We start from the raw sequence: 20,812 nt of genomic DNA, 5'->3' as shown, positions 1-20,812 counted from the left end.
AAGACAAGTATGCCTACTGTCACCACTTTAATTCAGCAATGGACTGGAAGATCTAGCTAAAAATAGAAGGTATCCACACTGGAAAGGAAGAAGTGAAACCTTCCTTATTTGCAGGTGACATGATCCTCTATACAGAAAATCCTGAAAAATCCACAACAAAGCTTCTATATTTAATAAACCAGTTCAGCAAAGTGGCAGGGTACAAAATCAAGAAACAAAAACCAGTAATATTTCTATATATTAGTAACGAACAATCTGAAGAAGAAATCAAGAAAAAAAAATTCATTCACAATAGCAACTAAAATAATCAAATATCTCAGAATAAACTGAACCGTTACAAGGATGCAAGACTATTAAACAGAAAACCACAAAATATTACCAAAAGAAATCAAATAAGACCTAAATAAATGGAAGAACAATCTGTGTTAATGGATTGTGAGACAAAATATTGTGAAGAAGTCAAGCCTATGCAAACCAAATTATAGATTCAATGCAATCCCAATCAAAATTCCAACAATCTTCTTTGCAGAAATGGAAAAGACAATCATCAAATTTATATGGAGGGGAGCAATATAGCTGAAGTGGTAGAGTGCGTGCTTCCTATATGGGAGGTCCCATGTTCAGTCCCTGGTGCCTCCTAAGAACAAAAACAAAAACAAACAACAAGCAAACAAACGAGAACACCAACTCAGGGAAGCCAATGCCGCACAGCAGCTTCCCACACACAAGGTCCAGGGTTTAATCCCTGACCCTGGTACCTCAAAAAAAATTGGAGTAAATTTATATGGAAGGTCAGTCACTTCCTGACCTTAAAACTTATTAACAAGCCACAGTTATCAAAACAGCATAACCCTAGCACAATGACAAATATATAACCAATGGAATCTAATTGAGAGCTCAGAAATCAACCCTCACATTTATGCCCAACTGATTTTTTCCAAGGGGTCAAAGACCACCCAATTGGGAAAGAATAGTCTCTTCAACAAATGGTACTAGGAAAACTGGATCTCAATTGCAAAAAACAAAGAGGACGCCTACTTCACAGTTTATCCCCAAATCAACTCAGAAGGGATTAAAGATCTAAATATAAGAGCCAGAACTATCAAACTCCTAGAAGAAAACATAGGGCAGCATCTTCAGGACCTTGTGTCAGGCAATGGTTTCTTAAGATTTTACACCCAAAGCACAAGCAACAAAAAGGAAAAACAGATAAATGGAACCTCATCAAAATGAAAAACTTTTGTGCCTCAAAGGACTTCATCAGGAAAGTAAAACAACAAATGGAAGAAGATATTTGGAAACCATATATCTGATAAAGGTATACCATCCAGAATATATCAAGAAAACCTCCAATTGGCAACAAAAAGACAAGCAACCCTATTAAAAAATGGGCTAGAGTTAACAGACATCTCTCCAAGAAGATATATTAATACAAATGGCCAGAAAGCACATGAAAAGATGCTCAACATCATTAGCCACTAGGGAAATGCAAATCAAAAGCCCAATGGGATTATATTTCACACCCATTAGAAATGATGCTATTAAAACAAAACAAAACAAGGGAAAATAACAAGTGCTGGAGAGGATGCAGAGAAACAGTGCTGGTGGCACTTAAAATGGTGTAGCTACTGTGGAAGACAGTTTGGTGGTTACTCAGAAAGCTAAGTATAGAACTATCATAAATGCCCTGGCAATTCCACTACTAGGTATATACCTAACAGAACTGAGAGCAGTAGCTGAAACAGATATTTGCAGATTCATGTTGATAGCAATAACTGCCAAAAGGTGGATGTAATCTATGTGTCCATCAACTGATAAATGGATAAACTGTTACATACATACAGGGGACTATTAATCAGTCATAAAAAGGAATGACGTTCTAATACATGCAACAACATGGATGAACCTTGAAGACATCATGTTGAGCAAAATAAGCCAGACACAAATAACAAATATTGCATGATCTTACTGATTTGAAACAATTAGAAAAAGAAAAATCGAAGAGTCAGAATCTAGAATACGGGTAACCAGGGGAGATGGTCGGGATAGGGAATGGGAGAAGTTAAGGCTTCTTGTTTGGGTAATGGAAGGTGGTGATGTCAGCATATGTGAACATAATTAACAGCATGTAAACGTATATATCCAAATGTGATTCAGAGGAGAATATATATGGTAAAAGTAGAAAATTTTTAAAAAAAGAATTCATGTTTGATGGTGTGGCAGTTAGAGATTACTTTATGAATCCCCAAAAGCAAAAGATTATGTTTTTAAACTAATTTATTCCTGTGGGTGTGATATTCTTTGACTGTATTAAATTCAGTTGAGGGTCCTTGATTAGAATACTTGATAAGATCGATTTAGAGCTTTTGATTGGACTATGTCAGTGAGGCATGACTCAGGCTGAGCCTCTGCCCTTTTGCTGGGGTGTGATAAAAATGGAGATAGAGAGAGACACAGACACCCCAGCGGCAGCGCCTGGCATCTTGCAGTAATGGCCACACTGTGCGCATCAGGCACCAGAATCTACCAGGCAACGAGCAAGGGTGGCATGCAGCAGCTCTGACCCCACCTGGAAATGTGTCTGCACTCTGTCCAGGTTCCACTCCAAGACCATTTACGAAATCATTTGGTGTCAGCTGACGAGGGCCCTGGCCACGGCCTGTGGGGATGACGCCATCGGAGAGTTTAAGGACCCCAGCCCCGATCCCCTGCAGCCCACATTCTCCATGACAGCCCACCTGCCCTGGGCCCATTCCCAGGAGGTCAACTCTGTGGCTGGAATCCCAAGGAGCCAGGGCTCCTGGCCTCCTGCAGTGACAGTGGAGAGGTGGCCTTCTGGAAGTACCAGCAGCCTGAGGTCCTCTGAGCTGGCTCATCTCTGGATGGAATTCTGGCTCCCCAGAAGACATACATCCTCAGACTTTCCCCGCCCCCGAGAGGGCCTGCAGGATCATCTGTAATCCCCCTTGAACAAGCTTGTCCCCGTTCAGACTGGGCGGTGCTGCAGAACTGCTTCCCCTTTCCCCTCGTTTGATCCGGACTTCTTGGTGAAAAGCCACAGAACATCAGTGACTCAGACAGACAGGAAAAGGTAACTGCCATATTTAATCCCGCCGTATGAGAGAAAAAAACCCCACCGTACCCTGAGTTTGTCAACTGCACCAGGACTGTGGTAACCTCCCCCTGCCAGCCGGCTCTGGCCAGGACACGGGGCTCTGAGACCCTCAGCCCATGGACACGAGCCGCCCCTCCACTGGCACTGCTCAGGCACCAGCGGGACTCTGGGGAAGGGGGTTGAGGGATGTACCAAGACCCCAGAGCACGGGCTGGGGAGAGAGAAGGCAAAGAACAGGTGAAGTTCCCTCTTGAGGGGCCTTTCTGTCTCCAAACAGGGCTCTCTCCAGCCAAAGCTCCTGCCCATACCCAAAGCTAAGCTGCAAAGAGAGAAGTCCTCGAGAGACTCAAAGAGCTGTGGCCCAGGGAGAGGCTTCCAGCTGAATTCAGGAAGAATGCAGGGCAGCAGAGACTGACAGAGGAGGCCCACAGAGAGACAAGCCCTATGCCTGGCTGGTATCAGCTGAGCTCAAACTTTGGCAGAGATCAAGGGCCATCTGCTTCAAAACATGGCAGCTGACTTTGGCGAGAAAGCACCTTTTATGATGCCTCGATTTGGACTTTCACAGATTGGGAACTGTAAGCTTTTACCCCCAAATAAATCCCCTTTATAAAAACCAACCCACTCTGGTACTTTGCATTTGGCAAACTAAAACAGATGGCGTCAAGCTTTTTTCCTTTTTAAAGATCAATCAATCAATCAATCAATCAATCTCTCTCTCTCTCCCTGTCCCCATTGTTTTGCACTCATTGTCTGTTCTCTGTGCCCATTCATTCGTTGTGTGTTCTTCTGTGTCTGCTTTTCCTCTCTTTAGGTGGCACCAGGAACCGATCCTGGGACCTTCTGGAACAGGAGAGAGGCACTCTTGTGCCAGCTCAGCTCCCTGGTCTGCTGCATCCGTTATTGTCTCTCCTCTGCGTCTCTTTTTTTGTTGTGTCATCTTGCCGAGCCAGCTCTCTGCATGGGCCAGTTCTCCATGCAGGCCAGCTTGCCTTCACCAGGAGGCCCCGGGAATTGAATATTGGACCTCCTATATGGTAGATGGGAGCTCAATTGCTTGAGACACATCCGCTTCCCTCAAGTTTTATGTACCCCAGAAAGAAATGCTCTTAAAGCTAATCCATTCCTGTGGGTGTGTACCCCTTGTAAGTAGGACTTTTTGAGGAAGCTACTTCAGTTCACTTAAGCTGTGACCCACCTCACTGAGGCATTTAATATGGGTTTTAAATCCACTTTCTGGAGTCCTTTGTACATGGAATGGAATTCACACACACACACACACACACACACACACACACACACACACATATAGAGAGAGAGAGCAGATGTTGCCACATGCCTTGGCAAGTGGCAGAAAAGACAAGGATCACTGGCAGCCAGACTTTGGGAAGAAAGGATCACCTTGATGATGCCTTGATTTGGACATTTTCCTGAACTTTAACTATAAGTAAATACATTCTCATTGCTTAAGCAGAATCATTTCATGGTATCTCCTTTACATCGCCTAGGAAATTAAAACTGATTTTGGCACTGTAAGAGTGGGGGTGCTGCTATTGCAAATACCAAAAAGATGGGAATGGCTTCAGAACTGGGTAATGGGTAGAGGCTGGAAGAACTGTGAGGTGCTTGATAGAAAAGGCCAAGGTTGTTTTGAAGAGACTATTGGTAGAAATGTGGACACTAAAGGTACTTCCAAAGAGGCCTTAGGCAGAAATAATGAATGTGTCACTGGAAACTGGAAGAAAGGTGATCCTTGTTTTAAAGTGGCAGAGAACTTGGCAACATTGACTCCTGATGTAGGAGGGAAGGCAGCACTGGAAAGTGACGAGCTTGGAGATTTCCAAGGAGATTTCCAAACTTAATGTGGAAAGTGAGGCCTGGCTTCTTTTTGTAGCTTTTAGTAGAATGCAAGAGGAAAGGGATAAGCTAAGAACTGAACTCCTGGGCACAAAGAAACCAGAAGTGGATGGTTTGGGAAATTCTGAGCTTCCAGAAAATAAGTCCTTAGAGAATAGTGCCCCATGTGAGGACTTAACTGAACTTGGAACCTGCTAGTCATTTCCGTGTAAGTCAGGACTGGAACAAGGCAGTTATCCAGGGAGCATCTGTGGAAAGTCCTCCTGTCTGCTGTTGGGACCCCTGAGACCTGCTGTGAAACAAGCTTCCTGTGAGATCTGTACGGATGGAACCACTGCCATCCTATGCTAATGGGGACAGAAATGGGACAGATTAAAGAAAAATCACTTCAAGGCCAGGAACATGGAAGCGGAGGTCAAGACTGAAAGAATTCTCCTTGGTCCACGAGAGCAAGCCCACCCATGTGTGTGGAAAGGGCGAGTTGGCCCAGGAGCGTGGAGAGAGTAGGCTTTCACCCAGTTGTTCAGAAAGATGCGACCACCTCAGTGTACTCAGTGGTTGGAGTCTATTTCCTGGGACTATAGAGACTCTGGCCTTTCACCCCAGTGTTTAGAGAGTGCATGGGAAAGAGCGGAGCTACACAAGCACTTGGAAAGGGTGGGGCTGCTGCTCCATCAGTCACAGAGGACTAAGTTGCATAGATGACTCTCAGCCCAGGACTCCACGCTGTCTAATGGAGTATGCCCTACAGGGTTTTGGAACTGTTTGGGCTAATAACCCCTGTTTTTATTTTTTTGCAATTTCTCCCTGTGGAAATGGAAATGTTTATCCTATGATTGACCTTCCATTGTACAGGGAAGCAGACAATCTGGTCTCTGGGTTTCACACGAAAGACTACACTATAACCAATTTTGAGGAGACAATACTTAGAATTGTTACTGAAATGATTTAAGAAAGGCTCGCCTTGAAGATGCCTTGACTTAGACATTTTCCCAGACTCTAAACATAAGCAAATAAATTCCTATTGCTTAACTGGACCATTTCATGGTAATTGCTTTAAGCAACCTACAAAATTAAAACACCAAAGAGCTACACTATACAAATAGTGAACTTTAAGTTAAATCATGGACTATAGTTAATAGTACAATTATAAAAAGATGCTTTCAACAATTGTAACAAATGTTTCACACCAAGACAAGGTGTCAGTAATAGGATGGTATATGAGAATCCTATATTTTATGCACGATTGTTCTGTAAACCCACAACCTCTCTAATAAATAAAAATAAATATATAAATTTAAAAACGAAAATAACAAGTGATGAAGAGGATGTGGAGAAATAGGAACACTCAAATAATTATTGGTGAGAAAGTAAAATGGTTCAGCCACTGTGGGAGAGAGTCTGGCAGTTTCTCCGAAAGCTACAGAATTACCATACGACCTGGCAAGCCCATCTCTAGGTATATACCCTGAAAGCAGTAAATCAAACATGTATTTGCATACCAGTGTTCATAGCTGTATTATTCACAATTGCCAAAAGACGGAAGCAAGCTATTGTAGTTTGAAAATTTTGAATAAATCCCAAAAAGAGAACTAATTCATTCCTGTGGGTTTAAGACATTTTGCCTGGATTTTAGCAGTGAGGTGTGACTCAAGTTCAGTCTCCGTTCCCTTGTTGGGTCTGATATAAAGGGAGACACAGAGAGGGACAGGGAGAGAGTCGAGAAAAGGAAGCCACCATGCTTGATCCTGCCAAGTGCGAGAGGACTAGAGGATCACTTAGGCATGAAGCCCAGCAGGACAGGCCCGTGGAACAGCTCGTGAGGTGAGCCCTGCTGTATGCCTCAGAGCTCACAGCTGAACTCAGGAAGAAAGTGAGCAGCAGGGACCGATACAAGAAGCCCAGAAAGAGACAAGTCCTATGCCTGGTTGCCCTCAGCTGAGCTCAAACCTCAGCAGAGATCGGTGGCCATCTTGCTTCAAAAACATGTGGCAGCTGACTTTGGTGAGAAAGCATCTCTGATGGTGCTTCAGCTTGTACTTTTCATGGCCTTGGAAAAGTGTAAGTTTTTCCACAAAAAAAATCCCCTTTATAAAAGCATGCCCATTTTGGATTACTTTGCAGCCCTGTGGCAAACTAAAACACAAGCCAAGTGTCTGTGAACTGATGAACGGATAAATAAAATGTGGTGTATACATACAATGGAATATTAGCCATAAAAAAGAATGAAGTTCTGAGACATGTAACAACCTCAATGAGCCCTGAAGACATCATGTTGAATGGAATAAACCAAGCAGAAAAGGACAATAGTGTATGATCTCACTGACATGGAATAATTACAATAAGCAAATTTATAGAGTCAGAAACTAGAATACAGGTTACCAGTAGATGGGGACAGGCAAAGAATGGGAAGAGAAAGCTTAAACTGTACAGTTTCTATTTGGGTTAATGAAAAGTTTTGGTAATGAATGGTGGTAATGGTAGCACAACACTGTAAATGTAATTAACAGCAATGAGTTATATATTCTAATGTGGTTCAAAGGAGTAATTTTAGGTTGTATATATGCTAATTAAATAACAATTTTTAAAAACCATAGGTCTGAACAACACAAAAAGTGAATCGTATTGTCAACAATGGACTATAGTTAATAGTACAACTAAAAAATGTTGTTTCGTGAATTGTAACAAATGTACCACAATAATGCAAAGTGTTAATAATAAGATGGTATATGGGTACGCTGAATTCTAGGAATACTTTTCCTGTAAAACTTCAACTTTTTAATAACACACAAAAAATGAAATGAAAGCAGGGGTCTGTTCATAGTGACATTATCTACAATTGCAAAAGTAGATACAACCCAAATGTCCATGAACAGATGAAGGGATAAACAAAATGTGGTATATACATATGTGGTGGTTTAGAACAGTGTGTACCCCAGAAAATGATGTTCTTACAGCTAACCCATTCCTGTGAGTGTAAACTTACTGTTAGCAAGCTTTCATGGGTTACCTCAGTTAAGGTGTGGCCCAGGGTGGGGCTTGATACTCTTACTGGAGTCCTTTATAAGAGAATGAGATTCAGAGAGAGAGAGAGCCACAGAAGCAAGCAGCTGAAAGCAGCAAAACCAGGACGAGAAGGGAGAGGATCAGCAGATGCCACCATCTGCCTTGCCGTGTGACAAAAGAATCCAGAATTGCCGGCAGCTGGTCTTCAGGAAGAAAGCATCATCTTGATGATAACTTGATTTGGACATTTTCATGACCTCAAAACTGCAAGCTTATAAACTAATAAATGCCCATTGTTAAAAGCCAACCCATTTCATGGTATATTGCTTTCAGCAGCCTAGCAGACTAAAACAACATACAATGGAGTATTGTTCAGCTGTAAACAGGAATGTTCTGATACATGTGACATAACGGATGTAACTCTGGAGACATCATGTTGAGTGAAATAAGCCAGACAGAAAAGGACAAATATTGTATGATCTCACTGAAGTGCTTATTATAATTAGAATAAGCAAATTCATTTAGTCAGAAACTAGAATATAGATTACCAGGGGCCAGGGTCGGGGTAGGGACTTGGGAGTTAGTTCTTAATTGCTACAGAGCTTCTGTAAGGTGATAGAAAGGGATGGTAGTGATGGTAGCAAAATAATGTAACTGCAGTTGACACCATTAAATTATATATTTGAATGTGGTTAAATGGGAAATTTTTCGGGTATATACTAGAACAAAAAGTAAAACCACCACCATAGGACTATGTAACACACACAGTGAACCCTAATATAAACTAGGGATTATAGTTAATGGTATAATTATAATAATATTGTTTCATCAATGTAGCAAAGGTACCTCACTAATACAAAATAACAGGGAAAACTGTTATGTGTGAGGGGGTGTATACAGGTACTCTATTTTCTGCATGATTTTTCTGTAAACCTATAATTTCTCTAATAAAATAAAAGTAAAGAAAATGTAATATAAGGATATTTTTTTGGGCAGGTAACTGAAGTGGAAATATGGTGAATGAGCAATTAAAACTACTAAAAATAGTCATGTAAGTATAGTATGCTGGCCAGGATCAGAGAAATAACCTACATTCTGGTTGAGTACATGATTTTTCTGGTACACAAAGTCTAGAAAACATATTTCGAAAATAAGTTCAAAACAAAACATATTACCGAATACAGAAAGTTGCATATACATTGCAACTGTATCGTTACAGTCAAAACCGGGTATCACCTGCTCCTGTCACTTACCAGCTATGTGATCTTTGGAACTAACAACTATTTTTGAGTCTTGGCTTCTTCATCTATATAATGGAGACAGCAAGAGCTATCTCAAATAGTTTTGAGAATTAAATGAGATAATAAACAAATGCCTAATAAATATTGTTTCTGCCTCTTCAGTCATTAGAAAAGACTTAATATGAACCAAATAAAACAAAGTAGATTAATTTACATTATCCAAAATGTCCAATTGTGCTAACAAATAAATCAATTCACAAATTTAAGAATAATTCTTTATTATATGAAGTTTTATTCATAATCATGAAGTCTTCTTTGATAAATGTGTCTTCATCAAATGACTATATCCTTACCTTGATTGATTTTGGAGAGCACAATAAGCCTTTCAAATGAATGGAAGCACTTTCATTTACACAGAGTCTGTGAAGGCTTTAGTCAAGGCAGAACCTGTTACTCACGTGAAAACATTTTAGAGCTGACTACTGAAATATAAACAAGAATCTATTTGATGGATTTGCTAATACTCTTCATGGTTAGGATATTAACTAACAGATGTTGGTTAAGCAGTAACCTATAGTAAGACTTTAAGAGAAATCAAGTTAGGACAACGCAATTAACCAGAGTTCAACTTTTCTAATGTTTTTAAAGAGAGGCAAAAAGAAAAACACTGTTTCCTGGGATCAGTAAAAGATTTTGCCTAATCTACTTTTCATCTCTCTATTACTATATAGTGAAGCAGTTTTAGAAATAAAGACCCTGAGGACTGGCAAGATCTAGAAACATTAAACATCCAATCAGGCCCTCTAATAACCTATTAAGACGGGAAAACATACATTTCAAAGGAAACTTCCACAACAATGAAAAAAGCTGAATTCAAAAGCACTTTAATGCTAATATTAAGTTAATTAGAAATTGTAATTATCTACAACTCCTCCTTCCTATTATTAGGGCTAATCAGTGACTTACACATTTATATATATTTTTTCTAGGTCATGAGCTCCTTCCCTGGCAGCTACAGAGTGATTAAGCTCACTATCAACTACAATAAATTTTGTTTAGCCTGCCTAGTGAATTTGTTGCCAACATTTAGAAAGCTGGAGATTCCACATTAAACTCTGGATTCCTGGCCTCTGAGAAGGTCCTGGAACACCGGGGTCCCCGCATCTAGACAGCAGCTGGGTTCTTTAGGGAGGGCAGGTACTCTAGCTCCCCACGATCACTGTCACTGCTACGACCTTATGCCCAGCCGGCCTTACTCATTCCTATCACATGCCAGGCCCGAGATCTTCAAGCTTTGGACACCTAGACTTGACTTTACTCAGCTCTCTACCTCTAGTGCCAAATCTAAGGCGGGCACACAGAAGGCTCTAGCCTTTAATATAGGCTTTTTGAATGAATCAAAACCTTAATTTTTTTTTTTTGTAATACAGTAGATTATTTCAGAGTTCAATAAAAAAAAAAGTACTGTCATGTCATGTAAAAATATCTTTTAAGTAGTACAGAGAATTTAAAAAATAACTTGAAATATGGGCCAAGCTAAAGAATTTCATTAGATTTATACCTTCCTTAAAACTTAATATAACTCAGTCATCTCTTATTGCTTTTTATTATGGTAAATAAGTTCAAACTAGTGGCTGACTGACCTAGAGAAGTAAAATATAATATTAATTAAGCTAAAATCTCTTTAGGCACACTAGAACAGCTGACACTGTGTGATTATGTATCACACACTCCTATCCGTCTAGACTGTAATCATGCTCAATCTTGAAGGCTGCTGCTGAGTGATTGTTTATCTACGATGCCACTCACTTGGAACGTCGCAGAAGAAGCTGTCTTTGTGGAAGTTCCAGTCAACTTCTCTTTTCTCTCTTTCATAATGGTCATCTGACCATCTATCATCACGATGGCTGAAATGGAATGACAATTTCAAGATCCATAAGTATACTGCATATCCTCAAAGCCAGGGCCTATTTACTGCTTCTAATCAAGTAGAAAGGATTAGATAAGCAACCAACATTAATTTTCTCTCTTTTGAAAGAGAGAGAAAGAAAAATCACCTCACCTCTTCATCCTAACACAACAAAATCCTAAAAAAAACAATGGCAAGTTAAATTCAGTGGCAAAAGATTTTGAGTCACACATTTGTCCATGTAAACTTTTTGCTCAGGCGGTGTTTAAAAGTAGAATTCATTGAGCAACTCTTTGTCTAAAAATTATATAAATACAAATGATTACCTTTTGGCTTGTTCGTCTGCATATTTAAAAGGATAATTTGCTAATGTTGCTTTGTATCCTGTGTTTTTCACCATGTTATTCCATGTGACCAGTCTCTGGCCTATTGCAGTCCCTCTTGGTTCAAAACCCTAAGGTAAAATATCACAAATTCCCATTAGTGTAGTTACAGTAACAGCTTGGGAAAGCAATTCAAGGTGATACATAGCCTTCAAATGAAAACAGAGACAGTTCCTCACAGCAACTCCAGAGGTGACCTGCATTAAAGCAAGATGAGTTGACATGATAATGATTATCTTTTTACTTTGACAAAACAGGTTTGACTCTTTGGTATTTTACTTGTCTCAGGAAGAGAGGGGAAAACTTATCAGAAGCTTATCTTTCCAATTTATCCCTAAGGGTTTAGTAAATACTATGTTATAAAAAATACGGTCAAATTAAAATGTTATTCATGTCATAGTATCATTGCCTTGATCACTATTTTCTTCATTGCTCCACTCGAGAGGAACATTTACTTAAAAACAGTTGCTCTTTGTTAGTAATGTTCAAAATTTTTAAAATTTCTTTGGGGGAAAAAAAAGAGACTCAGTTTTAAAGTCTATGAAAATGTTTTTATAATATGCAGATGCTCTAATTTATCGCTTTTAAGCTGAAATATGGGGACCAAGAAGCAAAATCTCCAGATTTTTTATGGCAAGCAAGTTAAGTTCTTTGACATTTTAAGAACGTGATAAAACAGATAAAACATGTCTTTTTTTTTTCAGAAAGAGAACTGGGTACTTACTGATGGCTTGAAAAGGTTTTAAAAGAAATTGGGTATTAAATAACATAATCCAACATGTATTAAAATACTTTATTTTTTGAGGAAACAAATTCTGTTGGCTCAACTCTCCTTACCAGCAATGGATCAGAGAAGTCGGGAAGCTCTGGCACTAAAACTCCAACCAAGGCACAGACCACAATCAAAACGGTGCACAAGCCCAAGACCACCACCGGCCAGTCGGCTATCAGGGCTGCATAGCTACAAGGGCAGAGAGAAGTCACAGAGAAGCCTCTTAGCAGCCACGAGCGCTGTCTGTTAAGTCTTCATATTTAGGACCCAGCACAGGTATTTGTCAACAGAAGATCTAACGTGTTTATAAGGATTTATAAGTAATTGTAGTAGAAAATCATAGGATTATTTTCCTCTCTCATTTTTGTAATAAAGTAGTACTGGCCATATGCGAGTTAGAATTATTTCTATGTCTGACAAATAACATTTTATACCTTCATCTATGCCTGGGAAAAAGAATACCTAAAATCCACACTTCATAAGCAGAAAGAAAAGTAAACATATTTTAACAAATTTTAACAGAGGATCCATCCTCCTTTCAGTCTCTTCTAGAACTTTGTTTCTCTAGTTATTTCCTTTCTCCATACCTTCACTCTATCAGTTCTTTAAAACTCAGCCTATAAATAAGTTCATATAGCATAAATCTTTTTAAAAACAACCAAACTAAATCAAACCAAACCAAAAATTTCCCATTGACCTATAACTTTCCTTCTAGCTACTGTCCAGAAAAAAAGTATATTCCCTGTCTCCATTTCCTCACTTGCCAAGTGTTCTTTTTAAAAAATCATATATCTATATAAAACAGACATTACAAAACTAAAATGAAAATATCTGTTAGACTATGAGTTCTATGAGGCAGTACCTAGACCAGCACATTTTAGAAAGTGTTCAATAAATAGCTATTGAATAAATGAACCACCACTCGTACCTACCGGGCTTTCACGCTCTATCCCACTACAATCTGGCTTTGGTCTCTTACCACACCTCTGAAACTTTCTCATTTCCCCTTACCAAATACGACCAACAAGCCCTTTCTTCCCGATGTCCTCCCACATCCTCGTTCACTGCCTTCCACTGAAAGGTCTGTTTCTGCATCCCTCTCCATCAGGTTTTAGAGGACATGGTTCCTGCCTTCTCATCTTCATACTTCCAGGTCTTAACATGAACTTAGTGGCCAAGAGAAGCTGGCTAGAGTTTCTCCTAAAATTCAAAATGTATTCTGCCAAATTCAGGTTTCCTGAATCTTTGTTAGAAGAAACAAAACAAAACAAAACAAAATCTAACTTGTAGCCCATTACTCTCAGATTTGCAATAATATTAATTCATTTGGCTGCTGTGAGAGTCATTCCTGACTCATTTAAAATAAGTTTCTTACTCATATTATGAGTTATTTTCTTAAAATCACAATAGCAGCTACAAATGAAGATTGTGGCTCTAAATGTCATTCTGGAAAAACCAACTATATGTCTAGGAAGAGACTGCTGATTTTTACATTCTCATCTCTTAACTGCATAGATCTGGTTTTGTGGGAATATTTACTTCAAATTACAATTGTGATAAGTAAATTTAGTATCATTATACTTAAGGGAGCACTGGCATAGGTTTTTTTTCATTTTTTTTAAAAAAGTAATCTTATGAAAATAACAATAACTACTAACACTCACTGAGTACCACCAGTCATTCTTGGGCTTTCCATTGATTAGCATCTCTTTAAATTCTCACATCACCCTTATGAGATGAAGCTGAGGTACAGGCAGGTTAAGTAATTTTTCAAAATCAAATGGCTAGGAAGCTAGTTTGGTTAACCACTATGCAATCAACTCTCACTTCAAACACAAGAGAAACAAAAGACATTAGGAATAACTAAACTTGCCATAAATGTCTGCTTCCCAAAAATTCACATTAAAAATTAAATTCTTAAGCCACTCTATTGATTAATCTCTCTATATAAAATCACATAGATCTAGAAGTTTCCAAGTTTGAACATTATTCACTAGACTGCAAATTCTGAATTTAAAGACTCATTAACGAAAATTATGTTAGTTAAGATGAATAACCTTTTAAGAAATATTTTGAACGCAATGAAAACATATAAATCATAATATGCTGATTGTGGTTGTTCAAATGTAAATACCAACTGGTCACAAGCTTTTACATTTCTAGAACACACCCAATACAAAAAAATATTCTTCATACTTTACTTCCTCCTCCACCAAATGCAAACTAAGACGAAAGTCACTAGTTTTGAAGTAATAAGGCCCTTTGTCTCAATAGCACATTTCAGACCTTTTGTTCATTGCTTCAGATTTACAGAGTCCTTTACATTTTATACCCTTAAAACATCAGCCCTCTGAAATGAAAATCGCTCCAGGCTTATACGATTACTCATTTCACTTTATGTTAAATGGATCAATTTCCTTTAAAATGAACCAGAAGTTTTGCATTTTTACCTACAAATAGGCTAGCAATAGAGGGCAGAGGGGCCTAAATTGCTTAGTTTTCGTACTGTGGTTTAATTTACCCATATAATGACTTTTTTGTTTTGTGTTCTTGAAAAATCTGCACACACATGCATAGCAACCTTAAAAACCTCATTCAATAATTGCTTTTCTTCCCTTTGAAAACATTTGGTTTTGATTTTACAGCACTGCTCTAGCCCATCTACGTGCACTGACTACATATGGAAACTTTACGGCTTTAGTGATTTCAGCATATTTCTTCCAAACACTTTTAACCTTACTATATTACAATTCTACTCACACAGCAGATGTTTCACATGCTAACCTTTCCTAGAGACAACCGTTCACACTTAAGAAACGGGATCACCATCCTGAGTACATAAAGCACGATGGGGGAAAGACCCAACTATGCTGAGTAAGTTTTACTCAAACAAGCGTTTTTCTTAATCACCACAAAATTGCTAAGGCTCCTTCGACCTCTCCGGCTGTCTATTCTGAGATATCTTTTGGCTATAGAAATCACATGGGAAAAAAAAGTTTCATGTACAATATGAATTCCAGACAATGGTTGTAATATCAAGATTAAAAATCTAATAAAACAGGAAAACTGGAGAAGAAAAGGAAATTAAAAACGGCCTATAAACCTCACAGCTGTATTTCTTTTATGCACGCTAACTCCATTCCTGGTACCTGAGGAGTTTCAGGTCCTGCACATTATTGTCTTTGCAATGTGAACCACATGTGCACTGGGAGAGTTTTCAAAGGACCACTCCCTTCACCATCACCAGCTTTTCTGCATATCATGTGCTTGTCTTTCATTCCCCTGCTCCTCTACCCCTTTTCCAATTCTGGAAATCTTTAGACAACACCACAGCTTAACTGTAAATGCAGTCCCACTCTTAACACCTGGGTTACACATATGTCATGCAGAAATTTCCCAGGGAATGACAGGGTGACAGTTTCCCCTGAGACCCTACAGCTGTACCAGCTGCCTGGGTTAAGGCCTACAGCTCTATCCAGGGCGTGGTATAGAGGGTCACATCCCCACGCAAAGGATAAGCCTCAAATGGTATACAGACCTCAAGGACGCATCCTTTTTTCCAGGACAAGGAGAGAGAAAGGGCAAGGTGAGGTGACTTTGTTCATGGGAACTGCAGAGCTGAGTTGGTGTGCACGCTCCTGGCATCCTGGCCCAGGGCATCACTGCCATGCTAGGTTTTTCACGACTGCCCAGTGGGAAGTCCCTTAAACATACCCACAGATCCTCAGCCACTTTATTATTGGGTATATACGTCAGAAATAACTGTCAAAACAAATGAACTGTCTTACAGAGCCAACTGAGGCTAAAGGGGCATGTTTTAAAGTTTGTTTTAAAAAGGCCATTTGTATTACAATGACATCCCCACAATATGTATGTACATCTTTCCTAGCCCTGCCTGCTATGGTACTTTCAATGTGAAAATTGCCTTTAATCTTTTATTATTTATTTTATTTCTCAAATTTAAAGTAGCCTCTTACTATTCTTCCTGCTAGGATCCAGGCATTGTACTTTGTCAGCATGAAATGAAAAATGTGTACATTTCCTTTTTTCTTTGGATTCCCAACAGAAGACACCAAGGTACTTTAACCTCATGAAGTTCACTCTAAGATTAATCTACCTTAAATATTATTTGATTAAAAGGATGTATTCTCTGGTTTGGAGTCTTGAACATTAAATTAAGCTAGATCAGTCTTCTGACTCATTCCCTATCAACTCATCCCACTTCCCAAGAATGTGCTCTACCCCGACTGCAGGAATGTGTGAGCAGGGCTTGCTTCAGAAAACACTTCAAGGCTCTGCTATTACAGCCTTAAAAACTGGATAATCTAGTACTGCCTGGTGCTTAAAACTCCACATCATTTACATGGAATTGATTACATGGAACTGATTTATAATCTGATTTATACCTTGGTTTTACTAGCTCTGTAATACTAGCCAAATGATAGCTATCTTAAATAACTATGAGAACTAAAGATAAATTGACAAGAAAGTTGAGATTTAATAATGAAAGCCTTACTCATAAATTTTAAAGATCTCCTATTGCAATTTTAATTTCTATAGCAGACTGATGAAGTTCCCCCTATTATTATTTTCTCATTCATTCCTTTTAAACTAGTCTTTAAACTAGTCCTCTACTTCGCCCTTGACGCTTCTCACTGGGATTTGTTCATTCATTCATTCCTCTGGCATTTATCCTGATCGCCTACTTTCTAGCATCTAAGTTTCTTTGAGAACTGAATTTCAAAGATGACTAAGGGTTTCTGGAGTGTAGTGATACTGTATCAGGAACCACTATGAATAAGGACATCTGACAAGAGTATGCTATTTTTTTCATTCAGAAACTCTTTGCCATTTAAAATTTTGTTTTTCTACTGAAAAGACAAAATTTTTAAATTTCCACATAAAAGAAAACTTTCATCTTAATATTAGAAAGATGTACAAACAAACCACCTGAAATAAACTGCCATGAATTCAAGTGATGGCAGTTGGCAGAACAGTATCTCTCTTCAACAAGCAAGACACTAAGAAGTCAATCCATTACAAGGAAGAATGCAAAATAATCAGACAAAATAAATGATTAAATGTAAACAGAACGTAAGGGTTCAAGATCTACCTTGAAATTAAAACCACTTTTGGAGATATAAGATTCCTCAACCAGGAGAAATCTATTTTTCCTTCATGAAAATATAAATGGGGAAGCTGGAAATGTTGTCAGGAAGTGGGGAAAATAGTAGAAGGGACAAAGTATGCAAGTAAATTTACTACTTAATAAAATGATATTATTTTACCTTTTCGGTAACTTGAAAGGTCTGCATGGTCTGAAAAAAAAGCAAAGAAAAACAATCAGAATCAAGTACTATAATGTAAACAAAGACTTTACGTAGGTTCTTTTTTTTTTTTCTCTCAAAGACTTATTTATTTATTTATATCCTCAAACCCCTGTTGTCTGCTTTCTGTGTCCATTCACTGTGTGTTCTTCTGTGTCTGCCTGTCTTCTCTTTAGGCAGCACCAGGAATCGATCCTGGGACCTTGCAGAGTAGGAGAGAGGCGCTCAATCTCTTGCACCAACTTAGCTCCCCTGGTCTGCTGCATGTCTTATTGTCTCTCCTCTGTGTCTCTTTTTGTTGCGTCACCTTGCCGAGCCAGCTCTCTGCGTGGACCAGCCTGCCTTGACCAGGAGGCTCTGGGAATCAAACTACGGACCTCCTATATGGTAGATGGGAGCCCAATTGCTTGAGCCACATCTGTTTTCCTACATAATGTTCTTAACAATTTACTTACTTCTCCTTATGGAAGAATTATGGAAGGATTTTAAAAAACAATCTAATGGAGAGATTTTAAACACACATGATTTAACAATGAATCTGGCCTTCTTGGCTACCCAGCAGATGTATGCTGGAGTGACTAGTCAGGAAGCAGCACCTTCTCAGACTCCAGATGGTACTGTCCTAATGGAATCACAATGTGCAGTTTAAGGATCCCTGAGCCCGATCACCACCAGACTTGCTTGTCTCTCTCACAACAGGAATCCACATCCTTAAGTCTGCAATCTAAGCTACTTCCTTCCTTATCAAGGATTGCCCAATACTTTTGTTTTAAAAAACAGGACCTCAATATCTTCTTGTAGCAGAAATAACTCTTTCTTTAAGATACCAGCTGCTCTTCCATCTTTCAATTTCTCTAACCCACTTTAACAACTATTGGCTCAAACTTCCACTCAGATTTTCTCTGTGCTCTGTGCTACTACTCCTTCTCCTTCTTCTGTCCCCACCTCACTCCCGCCCCTAATACAGTGGATAACTTTTCTTAAGAGACTCCAAACTCCAACTCAGTCTTGACCTCTAAACTCTTTATTCCTGTTTACTGGCACATGGTAAACCCTTAATAAAAACTACTCACATTTCACTACTCCCAAGTATAGCAGTTCTGAAAGTAGGTCTAAAGGCCCCTGAGAATTCCTGAGACCCTTTCATGGGGTCTGTGAGGGCCTTTTGTTTTCAACTACAAATGTGCAAGGCCATGTCTTCTTCACATACTTTATACATTTCAACCAAAAGAGCACATTGCAAAGACTGACTAGAGAAGCAGATATCAGAATCCCGCTGTCTTCTATTAAGTAGACATAAAAGTGATTTGCAAAAAGGTAAAACAATGTTATGCATCTCACAAAATTTTGTTTTATAAAATATTATTTTTAAGGAAACAGGTTAACATGGACTTACATGGACATGGACTTACTGTTATTTTTAATAAGTTAACAAGCATTTAAAATTTTTTCAGTTCCAATTTCCAATATGGTACACATCAATAGCTTTAAACCATATAAATATAAGCTCTTTTGATTTTTTTAAAGTGAAAAGCAGTCCTGAAACCAAAAGATGTGAGAATCACTACACTAAGATATAAAAGATACTCAAATATTTGCAGAATAAACCAAATAATTCCCTACTTATTTATCCTCACCTAGCCTGAAATCTTCCACCAGGCTATCCCACACTTTAAGGAAACGAACACAAAAGTCTGTCCTCTAATTTTTCTAATTCAAGCTATTACTCTTCCAATAGTTGGAACTCTACTTTAGAATTTCTTTGTGATCTAAAGTTCATTTTCTTATTTTCCTCTCCATTTTATATTTCTCACTAAGATACATGTATTTATTCTTTTTAAAAAATCTAACTCCTAGTATAGTAGTGAATGAGACAAATAGAGTATCAAACTTTATGGGCCTTATATTCTAGAATGCATTTTGTATTAATCTTTTTATATGAAAGATACAATATGTTCTAAAGCTCATGCTTTATTTACGTATCTTTATTAGGAACTCTAAGCCCATTAAAAATGTTAAAATCAAAATGGAACACCCTCATAAATTGCAAGCATTGGAAAGAATCTTAAAGAATACATACAGTTGCATTCCATTCCAACCCTAATTTTAGAGATGGGCCTTAGTTTGTTATTGGTCACCCACGTTCAGTAGCAGAGCTACAGTGAGAACTCAATTCTCGCTGCTCAATGACCTGTATGTATATGTGTCTGTCTGTAAAACCAGGAGGGGATGGGGTGGGGCGATAAAAACATAGGGGCAATCATAAAGTATTAATCTCATATACAGGAAAAGAAGTATCTTTTCTTTTGAGAGATGTAGAATTAAAATCATAGCTTTCATTAAGATACGAACAGCATTCTAAAAGGACAAAAAAATGTGGAAATGCTACAGTCTCTGTCAGTGTCTTTCCTTGCCTGTTTCCCTCACCTTCTTTTAATAATTTTTAGACAGAGAGGGACATTGGAAGTTGAGAGAAATGGGAATACTAAACCATGAACACTTCCCATCAGTCCAGAGAACTCTATCACATTGCTGCAGAATTAATATCACAATTTACAAAGAGACAATATCAGCTTTTATAAATTCCAAATAGCTCTTCTTAGCATTCAGGAATATCAAAGTTATGAAAAAATAGTTTTTGCGTATTTTCGAACAACTAAAATGCTATGAAGGAAATATACTTTATAGGTAGTAACCAAATTTAAGCAAGAAAATGCTTAAAGCAGCACATTTTAGCCTCAACAATTACACTGGATGGTGCCATATTACTTTTTTGTAAAATAGTAATAAATAAGTAGTAACTTCAATTGCTGGTATGCTAGGAAGAAAGCATCTGAAGGTAAAGAATCCACACTTTCATGAGCATTCTTTAAAAGACTTCCAACTAAAATAAAGTCATTCTTCATCATTAAGCATTTCCATGAATCACCACTGGCACACTTGGCTTCTATTACGAAGATAAAACAGACACCCTGTAGACAAGCTCAGCTTGGCCTCTAATCCATCTTTCATGCACCAGTGCTAAATATTTATGGTCGGTTTCAAGTGATTCGAATGATAACAATAACCACTACTTCTTGCACAGTGTATTTCCTGAATACTCAAGAGATGGTGACTCAAAAGTGCTGGTCATCTTGATATGTGAGACTATTGTAACTGAGCAGAACCCCAATACTACCTTTTAAGACGGCACAAAATTTAA

General features: G+C 38.4%; 1 protein-coding gene across 1 annotated transcript in view; it reads right to left on the bottom strand.

Moving 5' to 3' along the window:
- The window catches only part of DISP1 (dispatched RND transporter family member 1), a 223,307-nt gene that overhangs the window by 19,845 nt on the left and 182,650 nt on the right, over positions 1–20,812 (bottom strand). Inside the window, 4 exon segments of the mRNA XM_058275262.2 lie at positions 11,029–11,126; positions 11,455–11,582; positions 12,349–12,472; positions 17,572–17,601. Coding sequence (XP_058131245.1) covers positions 11,029–11,126; positions 11,455–11,582; positions 12,349–12,472; positions 17,572–17,601 — 380 coding nt within the window.

Source organism: Dasypus novemcinctus, chromosome 13 (assembly GCF_030445035.2).
Source record: "Dasypus novemcinctus isolate mDasNov1 chromosome 13, mDasNov1.1.hap2, whole genome shotgun sequence".
NCBI lineage: Eukaryota > Metazoa > Chordata > Mammalia > Cingulata > Dasypodidae > Dasypus > Dasypus novemcinctus.
The sequence above is the reverse complement of the archived record's forward strand: the minus strand, read 5'-3'. Positions and strand labels throughout refer to the sequence as shown.